At 47.8% G+C, this 15,795-nt stretch overlaps 1 protein-coding gene across 2 annotated transcripts in view; it reads right to left on the reverse strand.

Annotated features, from left to right (window-relative positions):
* Window positions 1-15,795, reverse strand: part of LOC147105381 (mitochondrial carrier homolog 1-like) — a 55,047-nt gene that overhangs the window by 23,829 nt on the left and 15,423 nt on the right. The window contains exons 4-5 of one of the 2 annotated variants that reach the window (XM_086011676.1): window positions 11,701-11,748; window positions 1,886-1,953 (exon numbers count right to left, since the gene is read on the reverse strand). In XM_086011676.1, the coding sequence (XP_085867802.1) occupies window positions 1,886-1,953; window positions 11,701-11,748 (116 nt within the window). The remainder of the gene's footprint in view (window positions 1-1,885; window positions 1,954-11,700; window positions 11,749-15,795) is intronic. The other variant, XM_086011677.1, reaches the window with a different exon arrangement.

Consider the following 15,795-nt stretch of genomic DNA (forward strand, 5'->3'; position numbering starts at 1 on the left):
TGTGTTGGGGCCTCAACTATTCACAGTATTTCTTAATGACTTAGATGATGGCTTATAAAGTCATATATCCAAATTTGCCGATAGGTGGAATTGTAGGCAGTGTAGACGGAAGCATAAAATTACAAAGGGATATTGAAAGATTAAGTGAATGGGCAAAGTTATGGCAAATTGATTTCGATGTAGGCAAATGTGAGGTCATCCACTTTGGACCTAAAAAGGATAGAACAGGGTACTTTCTAAATGGTGAAAGGTTAAAAACAGTGGATGTCCAAAGAGACTTGGGGGGCCCAGGTGCATAGATCATTAAAATGTCATGAACAGGTACAGAAAATAATCAAAAAGGCTAATGGGATGCTGGCCTTTATATCTAGAGGACTAGAATACAAGGGGGTAGAAGTTATGCTGCAGCTACAGAAAGCCCTGGTTAGACCACACCTGGAGTACTGTGAGCCGTTCTGGGCACCACACCTTAGGAAGGATATATTGCCCTTGGAGGGAGTGCAGCGTAGGTTTACCAGAATGATACCTGGACTTCAAGGGTTAAGATACAAGGAGAGATTACACAAATTAGGGTTGCATTCCCTAGAATTTAGGCTAAGGGGTGATCTGATCGAAGTTTTCAAGATATTGGCCCAGAAATTCAGGTCCCAACGCATGAGTACGCACGGGGTACTCACGCATAGGCCCAATGAAAGTGCCGGTTTCGTGCATGCACTGCGCATGCGCGGGAAACCGGCACTTCCGTCCCCCTGAAAGAAGGGGTTCAGTGGTCGAACGCGTGCGCTGGAGAGGCAGCGCGTGCGCATTGAACTTACATTTTTTTTTTTTTGCAGGTTTCTCCGGGAGGGTAAGTCTCCAGCAGTTACACTTTAAAAAGCAGGCGCAAGGCCGGCTTTTAACAAGGTAAGTGGTGAATTAATTAAAATTTAAACATTTTTTCCACAGGTTTATTATTTTTAAATACCTTAAAGAAAGGTAAGTTGATTTTTAGCCCCGTTAGAAAATGCAATTAATTTTTTCAAAAATTTAAATTATTGTTTAAAATAGTTATTTCATGTAATTTTTAGTTATTTTAAAAATGTGATGTTTTTAAACAATTTATTTGAAGTTTTAGTGAAGTTTTGGGGCTTATAGTATTTATATAGGTTTGACAGCTCTTCCTGTCAAACTTATGAATGAAGCATTCCCTGCTACCATTGGCTCTCCATGGCCCAGGGGACGCTTTGAACTAACTGCGCCCCGGGATATGCAAGCACTGCGCGCCGGCAGTTGAAGGAGGCCCAGGATCGGAATCCACGCGGGCCCACAGCTCAACGGCCGGCGCGCTAGGTAAGTGCAGGTCGGGGACTTGCACCCGCGGGAAGCCCCCGACCCGAATTTCTGGGCCATTAAGGGGAACAAATAGGGTAGATAGAAACTATTTCCGCTGGTTGGGGATTCTAGAACTAGGGGGCATTGTCTAAAAATTAGAGCCAGACCTTTCAGGAGTGAAATTAGGAAACACTTCTACACACAAAGGGTGGTAGAAGTTTGCAACTCTTCCGCAAATGGCAACTGATGCTGGATCAATTGTTAATTTTAAATCGGAGATTGATAAATTTCTGTTACCCAAAGGTATTAAGGGATATGGGCCAAAGGTGGGTATATGGAGTTAGGTCGCAGATCAGCCATGATCTCATCGAATGGCGGTGCAGGCTCGAGGGGCTGAATGGCCTACTCCTGTTCTTATGTTCCTGTGTCTCTTTTGACAACAGTAGCCCCTCATCCCATGTAACATGCCAGCGAATCTGCGCTGCACCTGTTCCATCCTTCCTGTGATGGTGCAGTGATCTGTTTACACTGATTTTCACGCTTGTGTTCACACCTGTTGAACACATGGACTTACCCACAATCATTGACGGCCATGAGATCAGCGACTAACAGGAACGGGTAGGTCAGGATAGTGACGCCAATCTAGAGACAGAACAAAAAGATAATCAGCAAGCACTGACTGCAGCTCCCCAGCAATCATCTGCCTGGCTGCCTGTGTCAGACTGCTGTCTCTGTCAAACTGGGCCTCGACTGGGGCCAAACATCGTACAATTGGAGTTTTCTAACCAATCAGCAGGGGTGACTCATTTGGCTGTAAACAAACAAACAGTATAAAAAGACCAGTGCTAGTGCGAGCAAGCACTGAGTGCGAGTCAGCAGAGAGTGCTGTGAGTTTGGGTAAGTGTGAGTTAGGGTAAGTGGGGTGTTAGGTGCTCTTTTCAAACTTTAACTCTGTGGGTTGTAGTTAATAAGGCCTTTCTGGTGCAGAGTGACTGTTGGTAAACCATTTAACTGGTGTAATTAGAGGGATTGATTTAATTTAAATCCAATTAATTAAAGGGGACACTAGCATCTAAAGTCGGGCAGAGGGTGTCCATAACTAACAATAAAAAATTTAATTAATTACATAGAATGGAGCAGGTGATGTGTTACTGTTGTGAGATGTGGGAGCCGGTGGACCCCATTGAGGCTCACGGTGATTACGTCTGTGACAAGTGCCTGCTGCTACAGGAACTCCAGCTCCGTGTTGATGAGCTGGAGTCTGAGCTTCAGACACTGCGACACATCAGGGAGGGGGAGAAGTACCTGGAATCTGTGTATCAGGAGGTGGTCACACCTATGAAGTTAAGTAATTCAGATGTAGCCCATGGTCAGGGACAGGACGGTGTGACTACGAGTGAGGCAGGTATGGGGCTCCAGGAGGTAGTGTTGGAGGAGCCGCAGCCCTTGCTCTTGTCCAACAGGTTCGAGGTTCTTACTCCCTGTGGGGACAGGAGCAGGGACTGCAGGGAGGATGAGCAACCTGGCCACAGCACCATGGAACGGGGGGCCATTCAAGAGGGGGGAGTAAATAGAAATGTTGTAGTGGTAGGGGATAGTATTATTAGGGGGATAGATAGAGTTCTCTGCAGCCGAGAGCGAGAGTCCCGAAGGCTGTGTTGCCTACCCGGTGCCAGGGTTAAGGACATCTCCTCTGGGCTGGAAAGAAACTTGCAGTGGGAGGGGGTGGATCCCGTTGTCGTGGTCCATGTTGGTACAAACGACGTAGATAGGACTAGGAAGCCGGTTCTGTTAAAGGAGTATGAGCAGCTAGGGGTCAAATTAAAAAACAGAACCTCAAGGGTAATAATCTCTGGATTATTACCTGAGCTGTTAGATCCGTGTGTTAATGGAGACACGGAATGCAGGAGTTGATTTAACAAGTGTTTACTGAACAAAGTCTGGAGGTGAACTAACAACACAAGCCGCTACACAGGCTTATATACCTGAGTGGTCACTACTGGTACTACAGTATACAGGGGCTTCAAAAACATAGTTCCTCTTAAAGGTACATACACTACAATTCCTCCCCTTTTAGATAAATAGTACATAACATTTTAAGTAATCATTAAATAACATTTTTACAAGAACAATAATATACACATTTGCTGAAGTTAATCAATTACAAATTCAGTCCCTCTGGAGGCTTCCTGACTCGGTCCGGATAACGCCTCGGTGGTGTAGTAGGTTCTTTTGGCAAGGTTGATTCGGCTTCAATGCTAGTGTCGGGTTCATCTGGTTCCAGTATCACCAGATCGGAGGTAGATACTATGGGTATCTCTGCTTCATCACTAGGTGTATAGAGTTGTGGTGTAGGTTGTCCTTTTTCGGATGACTCTATGATCTGGTCAGCATGGCGCCTTATTATGCTTTCTCCAATGTCCACGGTATACATCAGCGGTCCTAGTCGTGTGCAAATAGTTCCAGGCTGCCATTTCTCGGTACGGTAGTCCCGGGCCAAAACTGGTTGACCTATCTGGAAGGTTCTAGTTGGCCTTTCATTCATGCTTTGAAATTGCCGTTTCTCTACGTCCCTTCTGACGTTTGGCTTGACCAAATCCAGCCGGCATCTTAGTCTTCTGTTGAAAAACATCATGGCGGGGGTTTGGTTTGTAACCACATGTGTTGCATTCCTGTACGCAAACAAGAAGTTATTTACCTTATGTTGTAGATTTATGTCTTCATTACCCATGGCCTTTATGGCCTTCTTGACGGTCTGGACAAACCTTTCAGCCAATCCATTGGTGGCGGGATGGTATGGGGCGGGCGTGTAGTGCTTAACCCCATTGTTTTTTTAAGAACTTCCTGAATTCTTCGGATACAAATTGCGGTCTATTATCAGAACAGATCTGTTCAGGCAGCCCATTCCTGGCGAATATGGTCCTTAATACTGTGATGGTTTTTTCCGTGGTGGTGGAGGACATCTTTATTACCTCCGGCCACTTGGAGTGTGCATCCACCGCGATTAAGGACATTGAGTCCATAAATGGACCAGCAAAGTCAATATGTACCCTTTGCCATGGAGATGAGGGCCACTCCCATGGATGTAGAGGGGCTTGTGGTGAGGCGTTTTGGACCTTCTGGCATCCTAGACAGCTCTTGGTCATTTCTTCGATGTCTCCATCGATACCTGGCCACCACACAAACGCTCTGGCTAAGTTCTTCATTTTCACTCCACCCAGATGCCCCTCGTGAAGCTCCTTTAGCACTCTATCCTCGAGTTTGGGTGGAATCACCACTCTGGATCCACACATCAAGGTTCCTCGGCACACTGACAGCTGTTTTCTTTGCGAGAATGCTGGCAACAGTGGTTCGCCATGTGCTGGCCATCCCTTCACCGTTAAATCGTAGACTCGTGAGAGAGTCGGGTCATTTCGCGTTTCCTTTTCAATGGTAGAATTTGTTACCGGTAGACATTCCACTATGATCGAGTGGAATATCTCCACTGGGTCCACTGTAGGCGCCTCTTCCACCGTTGGCAACGGTAGGCTCGATAACCCGTCAGCATTCCCATGCTGTTTTGTTCCTTTGTACTCTGTCATATTGGTGTGCCCCTAGGAAAAGGGACCACCTCTGTAGCCTTTGCGCTGTCATAATGGGAACGCCCTTTTTAGGGTTGAATATGGAGATGAGGGGTTGATGGTCAGTCAACAAGGTAAACTTTTGTCCGTGTAGGTAATGGCTGAATTTCTTCACCCCCCACACCAGGCTGAGTGCCTCCCTGTCGATCTGGGCATAGTTACGCTCAGCTGAGTTCAATGAGCGTGACGCAAAAGCTAGCAGCCGCTCCGAGCCATCAGGGAATCTATGCGATAATACCGCTTCCACGCCGTAAGGGGATGCATCGCACGCCAGTCTGATTGGCAGTGATGGGTTGTAATGAGCCAACACTTCCCTGGACGTGATCAAGCCTTTGCATTTATGGAAGGCACGTTTACAGTCTTCGCTCCATTTCCAAACCACTCCCATTTGTAGCAGTGCGTTAAGCGGGTGCAGAACCGTCGACAAGTTTGGTAAAAATTTATGATAGTAATTTACTAATCCCAGGAACGACCTTAATTGTGAGACATTTTCAGGCGCTGGGGCCTTTACGAGTGCTTCAATTTTTTCAGGTGACTTATGCAACCCTTCTTCGTTAATGACATGGCCACAATATGATATTTATTTCTGCAAAAATTCGCATTTGGGGCGATTTGCTCGTAGGCCCCGTTCTCTCAGCCTCGTGAGCACCTGCTCCAAGTTGGCAAGGTGCTCGTTGTCATTTTCTCCTGTTACAAGGATGTCGTCTAGGTAGCATTGAGTCCCCGGAATCCCTTGCAGGACTTGCTCCATAGCTCTTTGCCAGATAGCCGGAGCTGATGCCACTCCGAAAACCAGTCGATTGTACTGGTACAGGCCTTTGTGTGTGTTTAGCGTGATATACTTTTTAGAGGCCTCCTCAACCTCCATCTGTAGATATGCCTGTGGTAAGTCAATTTTGGTGAAACGTTTCCCTCCGGATAGTGAGGCGAAAATATCTTCTATCCTCGGAAGAGGATACTGTACAGTGTGAAGAACCGGGTTTACAGTCACCTTGAAGTCCCCACAGATGCGAACTTTTCTCTGTTCTTCAGATTTATCATTATTCAACGTTTTCTTCATGACCGGGACGATGGGTGTTGCCCACTCGCTCCAATCTACCTTGGATAACACGCCTGCTTTTTCCAAATTCTCCAGCTCTGCCTCGACGGCTGGACGAATTGCGTATGGCACCGGCCTTGCCTTAAAAAACTTGGGAATTGCCGCATCTTCCACTTTTATTGAGGCGGTGGCGCCTTTCAGGGTTCCTAGTTCCTGTTGAAACACTTCTTTGGCGTTAGCCAAGATTTCTTTTAATCGTCCAAGTATGACGTCATCATAGTTTTTTTTCTTACTGGTCACCGTCAGTGCCTGAATGAAGTGCCAGTCTAAACGTATCTTTCTGATCCATTCACGTCCCAACAACGGCGGACCACCATCTTGCAGAACGTATAAATACAACTTCTGTATTTCCTTGCCGTTGTATACAACAGGCACCCTTATTTTCCCTCTGGGGTATACTTTCTGCCCCGTATATGTCTTCAAGACAATGGATGTGTCTTTCAAAGGTAGATGCGGAAATAGCCGCTCGTAATCCCGTCGACACATGACGGTCAGAGCTGATCCTGTATCTAGCTCCATTTTGACTGGGGACCCCGCTATCGTGAGGGTAACCCAAATGGTCTGGTAATCTTCTTTGGCAATTACATTATGTAATTTGAGACAGCTTAGTCTCTTGTTTCCGGAGTCGCTATCGCTCTTCTGGTCTTCGGAGCTACTGTCCGTCATCATTTGTACCTTTCTGTACTTTTCCTTATTGACCTTTTTACTGTCAGCGGATTTCTTTCCAGATCTGCATACACGTGCAATGTGTCCCATCTTTCCGCATTGCCTGCATGCTTTGTCCTTGAACCAGCAGTCCTTCTGGTCATGGGTGGATCTGCCGCAGCGATAACATCTCTCGAAACCCCGTGTCATTTCATGGGTGCCGAAGTCCTGTGGCTTTTGCTGTATCTCTGCAGCTCCTCTTGCTGCTGCTTCGTATGATACAGCCACACTGAAAGCCTTGTCCAGTGTCAAATCTTTCTCAGAAAGTAGTCTTTTCTGTGTTCCTTCGCTTAGGAGACTGCAGACGAATTTGTCTCGTAGAGAATCTGCCAGTCCTGCCCCGAATTGGCAGTGCTTTGACAGCTTTCGTAATTCGGTGAGGTAATCAGCGTTACTTTCATTCTTGTGCTAATTCCTCCTGAAGAATTTGAATCGTTCCGCTATCAGCAGCGGTGTTGGGTTTAAGTGCTCCTGTAAGGTATCAACAATCTCCTTAAAATTCTTGTCCATCGGTTTGGCTGGAGTGATCAAGTTTCGTAACAGCCTGTATGTCCTTGCGCCCATCAGATTTAGAAGTACCGATGCCTTTTTATCATCCGCTACTTCATTCGCCTTGCAATATACCTCCATTCTTTCCACATGTGGTCCAATCTTCTATGTCACTATCGAAAGCAGTAATATTGCCAGTCTTCGGCATCTTGAAAATCTAAAATGGCGCTTCCCGCGCTTTTCTTTCTTCCCCGAGTTAAGATGGCGCCTCCCGCGCTTTCCCGCCGCTGCCGCTGCTGCCAACGCTGTTCCCGTTGCGACCTGCAGCTTTTCGTGGTATTTCTATTTTTTTTAATATATCGCTACAATAGTTTCTCCGTTACTTGGAGAACCGTTCCCGTCGTGGAGCGGACCCTCTGGGACTTTCCCCTCCCTCTGCTCGGTCCGAACGCTGACCTGCTTTGCAGCACCAGCCGCGCCCTGAGTGCTCCACCCTCTCTCTCTCTTTGCTTCTGCTTCCCGACTAGCTGCCCGGCCCCGTTGCAGAGCCACCCGATCGAGCTCTAGCCCGCCGCAGCCCAGGAAGGATCAGTGCACTACCTGCCACCAGCCCGTTTAGCTGGGGAAACCACAGACTGGAGACCAAGCCTGGCCCTCGTTTTCGAGTTTCTTCGAGTTATTTATTTATTTATTTTCTTCTGGCTTCGACCTTCGTCTGAGGAATCGATCCCCTTGAGGTGCTGCCGAATTGCAGGTAAGTTTGTTTCTAACTCGTCGCCACTGTTAGATCCGTGTGTTAATGGAGACACGGAATGCAGGAGTTGATTTAACAAGTGTTTACTGAACAAAGTCTGGAGGTGAACTAACAACACAAGACGCTACACAGGCTTATATACCCGAGTGGTCACTACTGGTACTACAGTATACAGGGGCTTCAAAAACATAGTTCCTCTTACAGGTACATACACTACATGAGCCACAAGCGAATTTGGCTAGGATAAATAAAATTAGAGAGTTAAATGCGTGGCTCAAAGACCGGTGTGGGAGAAATGGGTTTTGCTTCCTGGGACACTGGCACCAGTACTGGGGCAGGAGGGAGCTGTATCGTTGGGACGGGCTTCACTTGGCCAGTGCTGGGACTAGAGTCCTGGCGGATCATATAACTAGGGCTGTAGAGAGGGCTTTAAACTAACTAGTGGGGGGAGGTTCCTAGAGAGCAAATAATAAAAATGACAACAGAGAAGGTCATAGACTTAGGTAGCAGTGGGGAAATTAAAAACCAGAGCATGTCAGGAAGGGGCAGAAGGTATGGAGTAAAAGGTAAAGTAATAAAAAGGGCAAAAGCAGGAACTAAGTGTCACCAAACATATTTGAAAGTTCTCTATCTGAATGCACGTAGCAGTCGTAACAAAATAGACGAGTTAATGGCAGAAATAACTACATATGGGTATGATCTTGTGGCCATTACAGAAACATGGCTGCAGGGTGACAATGCCTGGGAATTAAACATACCAGGTTATTTAACGATCAGGAAGGACAGGCAGGAAGGAAGGGGAGGTGGGGTGGCTATATTAATAAAGGAAGGAATCACTGTAATACAGAGAAATGATATTGGGTCAAAAGATCAGGATAATGAAACAGTTTGGGTGGAGGTAAGGAATAATAAGGGGAAAAAAACACTAGTGGGCGTAGTCTGTAGGCCTCCGAACAGTTGCAACTCTGTTGGACGGAGTATCAATCAGGAAATAGTTGAGGCTTGTAATAAGGGAACATCTATAATTATGGGGGATTTTAACTATCATATTAATTGGACAAATCAAATTGGGCAGGGCTGCCTTGAGGATGAGTTCATTGAGTGTATTAGGGATGGGTTTCTTGAGCAGTATGTAACTGAACCGACCAGGGGGCAAGCAACCTTAGATCTGGTCCTGTGTAACAGAATCATAGACTCACAGAAACCCCACAGTGCAGATAGAGGCCATTTCGGCCCATCGAGCCTGCACCGACACATATCCCACCCGATCCCCGTAACCCCTACACCAACACATATCCCACTCTATCCCCGTAACCCCACGTATTTAATCCCCCTAACACTAAGGGTCAATTTATCATAGCCAATCAACCTAACCCGCACATCTTTGGACTGTGGGAGGAAACCGGAGCACCCGGAGAAAACCCACGCAAACACGGGGAGAATGTGCAAACTGCACAAGGAGACTATGAAGGTATGAGAGTGGAATTGAGTAGAGTGGATTGGGAAAATAGATTAAAGGGTAAGATGATACATGATCAGTGGTGTACATTTAAGGAGTTATTTTACAACTTCCAAAAAAAATATATTCCACTGAGAAGAAAAGGGTATAAAAGAAAAGACAGCCATCCGTGGCTAAGTAAAGAAATTAAGGATAGTATTCGACTAAAAACAAGGGCATATAAGGTAGCCAAATCTAGTGGGAGGATAGAGGATTGGGAAAACTTTAAAAGACAGCAAAAAATAACAAAAAGATTGATTAAGAAAGGGAAGATAGATTATGAAAGTAAATTAGCAAAAAATATAAAAACAGATAGTAAGAGTTTTTATAGTTATATAAAAAGAAAAAGGGTGGCTAAAGTAAATGTTGGTCCCTTAGAGGATGAGACCGGGAAATTAATGGTGGAAATATGGAGATGGCAAAAACACTGAATGAATATTTTGTATCAGTCTTTACAGTAGAAGATACTAAGAATATCCCAACACTGGACAAACAGGGGAGGAGCTAAACACGATCAAAATCACTAAGGAAGTGGTACTCGGTAAAATAATGGGACTCAAGGCGGATAAATCACCTGGACCTGATGGCTTACATCCTAGGGTCTTGAGGGAAGTGGCGGTAGGGATTGTGGATGCATTAGTAATAATTTTCCAAAACTCCCTGGACTCAGCAAAGGTCCTGGCAGACTGGAAAACTGCTAATGTAACACCCTTATTTAAAAAGGGCAGTAGACAGAAGGCTGGAAACTATAGACCGGTTAGCCTAACATCTGTGGTAGGTAAAATTTTGGAGTCCATTATTAAGGAGACAGTAACAGGACATTTGGATAATCATAATTTAATAGGACAAAGTCAGCATGGTTTTATGAAGGGGAAGTCATGTTTGACAAATTTGCTGGAGTTCTTTGAGGAAGTAACATATAGGGTGGATAAAGGGGAACCAGTGGACGTAGTGTATTTAGACTTCCAAAAGGCATTTGACAAGGTGCCACACAAAAGATTATTGCTTAAGATAAAAAATCACGGGATTGGGGGTAATATTCTGGCATGGATAGAGGATTGGCTATCTAACAGAAGGCAGAGAGTTAGGATAAATGGTTCATTCTCAGACTGGCAATCAGTAACTAGTGGTGTTCCGCAGGGGTCAGTGCTGGGTCCCCAACTCTTTACAATCTATATTAACGATTTGGAGGAGGTGACCGAGTGTAACGTATTAAAGTTTGCAGATGATACTAAGATGGGAGGGAAAGTAGTGAGTGAGGAGGACATAAAAAACCTGCAAGGGGACATAGACAGGCTAAGTAAGTGGGCAGAGATTTGGCAGATGGAATACAATACTGGAAAGTGTGAGGTTATATTGGTGAGACCGCACCTGGAATACTGCATACAGTTTTGATGTCGATACTTAAGAAAAGACATACTTGCTCTCGAGTCAGTACAAAGAAGGTTCACTCGGTTAATCCCGGGGATGAGGGGATGGACATATGAGGAGAGGTTGAGTAGATTGGGACTCTACTCATTGGAGTTCAGAAGAATGAGAGGCGATCTTATTGAAACATATAAGATTGTGAAGGGGTTGGATCGGGTGGATGCAGGATGTCCCCGATGATGGGTGAAACTAGAACTAGGGGGCATAGTCTTAGAATAAGGGGCTGCTCTTTCAAAACTGAGATGAGGAGGAACTACTTCACTCAGAGGGTGGTAGGTCCATGGAATATGCTGCCCCAAAAAGCTGTAGAAGCTACATCATTACATAAATTTAAAACAGAAATAGACAGTTTCCTAGAAGTAAAGGGAATTAAGGGTTACGGGGAGCGGGCAGGAATTTGGACATGAGTCTAGGTTCGGATCGGACATGGCCCTGTGGGTAGCGGAGCGGGCCCAGGGGCCGTGTAGCCTGATCCTGCTCCTATTTCGTGTGTCTAATTCTGTTAGATTCAGGAGATGGTTCTGTGATAGTAGATTGGCGGTTAGGATCAGATCAGCCATGATCTTATTGAATGGCGGAGCAGGCTCGAGGGGCCGATTGGCCTACTCCTGCTCCTATTTCTTATGTTCTTATGAACAGAAACCAGGCAGAGAGCAGGAGAAAAATACAGACAGAAAGACAGAGTATAGAGAGCAGGTGACCAGGACATACAGAGACTGAAACACCACATCCTCAAACAACTTCAACTCTTCTCACTTCTAAACATCCAAGAACAGGTTTCAGTAACTGCACTCACCCCCATAACGAACTTTGTATAGCTTCTGACAGCAGCAGCATGATTGAACTATGGAGAGAGAGAGCGAGTGGATCAGAGCAAGATCACTGGTCAACAAGCTAAATCTGTAAGTTAACATTTCAAACAAGTACCTGATTGGAAAGACACAGGAAATGGACAATCAAACTAATCCTTCCTCCGGATAGGATGCGAGTTAAATACTCATGGGCACTCACAATGCTCATGAGGTAACTAGAAAAAATGACAGAGATATAACAGTACCTGAGTCAGAGCTTCGGCCCAGTGTCCCTCCCCCACTCCCTACAGTGAAGGGTCTCTGAGCTCGGTCAACCTCCACAGTGAAGGGTCTCTGAACTCGGTCAACCTCCACAGTGAAGGGTCTCTGACCTCGGTCATCCTCCACAGTGAAGGGTCTCTGACCTCGATCATCCTCCACAGTGAAGAGTCTCTGACCTCGGTCATCCTCCACAGTGAAGGGTCTCTGACCTCGGTCATCCTCCACAGTGAAGGGTCTCTGACCTCGGTCAACCTCCACAGTGAAGGGTCTCTGACCGCGGTCATCCTCCACAGTGAAGGGTCTCTGACCTCGGTCATCCTCCACAGTGAAGGGTCTCTGACCTCGGTCAACCTCCACAGTGAAGAGTCTCTGACCTCGGTCAACCTCCACAGTGAAGGGTCTCTGACCTCGGTCATCCTCCACAGTGAAGGGTCTCTGACCTCGGTCAACCTCCACAGTGAAGAGTCTCTGACCTCGGTCAACCTCCACAGTGAAGGGTCTCTGACCTCGGTCATCCTCCACAGTGAAGGGTCTCTGACCTTGGTCAACCTCCACAGTGAAGGGTCTCTGACCTCGGTCATCCTCCACAGTGAAGGGTCTCTGAACTCGGTCAACCTCCACAGTGAAGGGTCTCTGACCTCGGTCATCCTCCACAGTGAAGGGTCTCTGAACTCGGTCATCCTCCACAGTGAAGGGTCTCTGACCTCGATCATCCTCCACAGTGAAGAGTCTCTGACCTCGGTCAACCTCCACAGTGAAGGGTCTCTGACCTTGGTCAACCTCCACAGTGAAGGGTCTCTGACCTCGATCATCCTCCACAGTGAAGGGTCTCTGACCTCGGTCATCCTCCACAGTGAAGGGTCTCTGACCTCGGTCATCCTCCACAGTGAAGGGTCTCTGACCTCGGTCATCCTCCACAGTGAAGGGTCTCTGACCTCGGTCAACCTCCACAGTGAAGGGTCTCTGACCTCGGTCATCCTCCACAGTGAAGGGTCTCTGACCTCGGTCACCCTCCACAGTGAAGGGTCTCTGACCTCGGTCAACCTCCACAGTGAAGGGTCTCTGACCTTGGTCATCCTCCACAGTGAAGGGTCTCTGACCTCGGTCATCCTCCACAGTGAAGGGTCTCTGACCTCGGTCAACCTCCACAGTGAAGGGTCTCTGACCTCGGTCAACCTCCACAGTGAAGGGTCTCTGAGCTCGGTCAACCTCCACAGTGAAGGGTCTCTGACCTTGGTCATCCTCCACAGTGAAGGGTCTCTGACCTCGGTCATCCTCCACAGTGAAGGGTCTCTGACCTCGGTCATCCTCCACAGTGAAGGGTCTCTGACCTCGGTCATCCTCCACAGTGAAGGGTCTCTGACCTCGGTCAACCTCCACAGTGAAGGGTCTCTGACCTCGGTCATCCTCCACAGTGAAGGGTCTCTGACCTCGGTCATCCTCCACAGTGAAGGGTCTCTGACCTCGGTCAACCTCCACAGTGAAGGGTCTCTGACCTTGGTCAACCTCCACAGTGAAGGGTCTCTGACCTCGGTCATCCTCCACAGTGAAGGGTCTCTGACCTCGGTCAACCTCCACAGTGAAGGGTCTCTGACCTCGGTCATCCTCCACAGTGAAGGGTCTCTGACCTCGGTCATCCTCCACAGTGAAGGGTCTCTGACCTCGGTCAACCTCCACAGTGAAGGGTCTCTGACCTCGGTCATCCTCCACAGTGAAGGGTCTCTGACCTCGGTCATCCTCCACAGTGAAGGGTCTCTGACCTCGGTCAACCTCCACAGTGAAGGGTCTCTGACCTCGGTCATCCTCCACAGTGAAGGGTCTCTGACCTCGGTCATCCTCCACAGTGAAGGGTCTCTGACCTCGGTCATCCTCCACAGTGAAGGGTCTCTGACCTCGGTCAACCTCCACAGTGAAGGGTCTCTGACCTCGGTCATCCTCCACAGTGAAGGGTCTCTGAGCTCGGTCAACCTCCACAGTGAAGGGTCTCTGACCTTGGTCATCCTCCACAGTGAAGGGTCTCTGACCTCGGTCAACCTCCACAGTGAAGGGTCTCTGACCTCGGTCATCCTCCACAGTGAAGGGTCTCTGACCTCGATCATCCTCCACAGTGAAGGGTCTCTGACCTCAGTCAACCTCCACAGTGAAGGGTCTCTGACCTCGATCATCCTCCACAGTGAAGGGTCTCTGACCTCGGTCAACCTCCACAGTGAAGGGTCTCTGACCTCGGTCATCCTCCACAGTGAAGGGTCTCTGACCTCGGTCAACCTCCACAGTGAAGGGTCTCTGACCTCGGTCAACCTCCACAGTGAAGGGTCTCTGACCTTGGTCATCCTCCACAGTGAAGGGTCTCTGACCTCGGTCAACCTCCACAGTGAAGGGTCTCTGACCTCGGTCAACTTCCACAGTGAAGGGTCTCTGACCTCGGTCAACCTCCACAGTGAAGGGTCTCTGACCTTGGTCATCCTCCACAGTGAAGGGTCTCTGACCTCGGTCAACCTCCACAGTGAAGGGTCTCTGACCTCGGTCAACTTCCACAGTGAAGGGTCTCTGACCTCGGTCAACCTCCACAGTGAAGGGTCTCTGACCTCGGTCACCCTCCACAGTGAAGGGTCTCTGACCTCGGTCACCCTCCACAGTGAAGGGTCTCTGACTTTGGCCAACCCCCATGGGATGTCCAGGGTTCCCCCATTGGGATGTCCGGAGTTCCCCCAAGGCAGGGTTCACAACCGTTTTGCTTCCAAGGCACCCCCCATCCCGTGTCATAAAAATTCCACGGACCCCCTGTAACACAAGTATTTTCTCTCTATAAAAATTAGTTATCAATAGCTCAATTACACCTTACATAAAGAAGAATTTATTGAGTCCTAAATTTACATAAGCAAAATACTGCGGATGCTGGAAATTTGAAATAAAAACAGAAAATGCTGGAAATACTCTGCAGGTCAGGCAGCATCTGTCGACCTGAAACATTGGGCTCGAATTTCCAAGCCCCGTGGAGGCAGGTTTGGAGGTGGGAGTGGGGGGAAAATTGCAGAATGGGGGGGCACGAACCCTTCCCATCTCCATGCCCGTTTCCCAGGAGGCGGGTACCCGACCTGTGCTGGGATCCGCCTCCCCGAGGCGGGAAGGGGATTAGTGCCAGTTAACTGCCTGTAGACAGGTAGTTAACAGGCAGTTTTTGGCCTAATCCCTATTTTTAGCCCTGAAGTGTGGGCTGCCCGGCGGCTCCAAACCACGCCAAGTTAGCGAGGCGGACCGTCTGGCTGAAGGGCTTGGAGGGTTCGAGATGTCCGGTGTTCAGGTGAGTGATGGGTGCATGAGTGCAGAGGTAAGTGTGTTTGGTGTGTGTAAAGTGTTTAAGTAAGTTTTACTTACCTTTACTTACTAATGCAGCCTTCCTTCCTTCAGGTCTCGGGAGTCCCTCATCTCACCGGCACAGAAAGCAGAATGGCAGCGAGCTGTCAAAAGTTGCAGCATTCTGCTTTCTGTTCTGGAAAGATTTCTAACTGAGTCTGTGGAGAAGGACTCAAGTTAGAAGTCAGATTGTCAGTGTTTGACAGCTTCACAGAGCTGTCAAACACTGATTTTTCATCTGTCAAAAGCTCTTGACAGATGAAATGTCAATCCCTGACGTCATCTGTAACCGGGTGACCATTAATTGGCCTGCTGAGCCCGCTGGGCGGGCTCAACAAGGTCAATCAAGGGAATATCGCGTGGGTTGGCCACAAATCGATGGAGGCGGGACTACAACCCAAGAAGTGGGAGTCCCGCCTCCATCACGTCCCCATTGACAAAATCCAGCCCATTAACTCTGTTTC

Source organism: Somniosus microcephalus, chromosome 18, assembly GCF_052327205.1.
Source record: "Somniosus microcephalus isolate GS21.2 chromosome 18, FLI_Smic_1.0, whole genome shotgun sequence".
NCBI classification, from domain to species: Eukaryota; Metazoa; Chordata; class Chondrichthyes; order Squaliformes; family Somniosidae; genus Somniosus; species Somniosus microcephalus.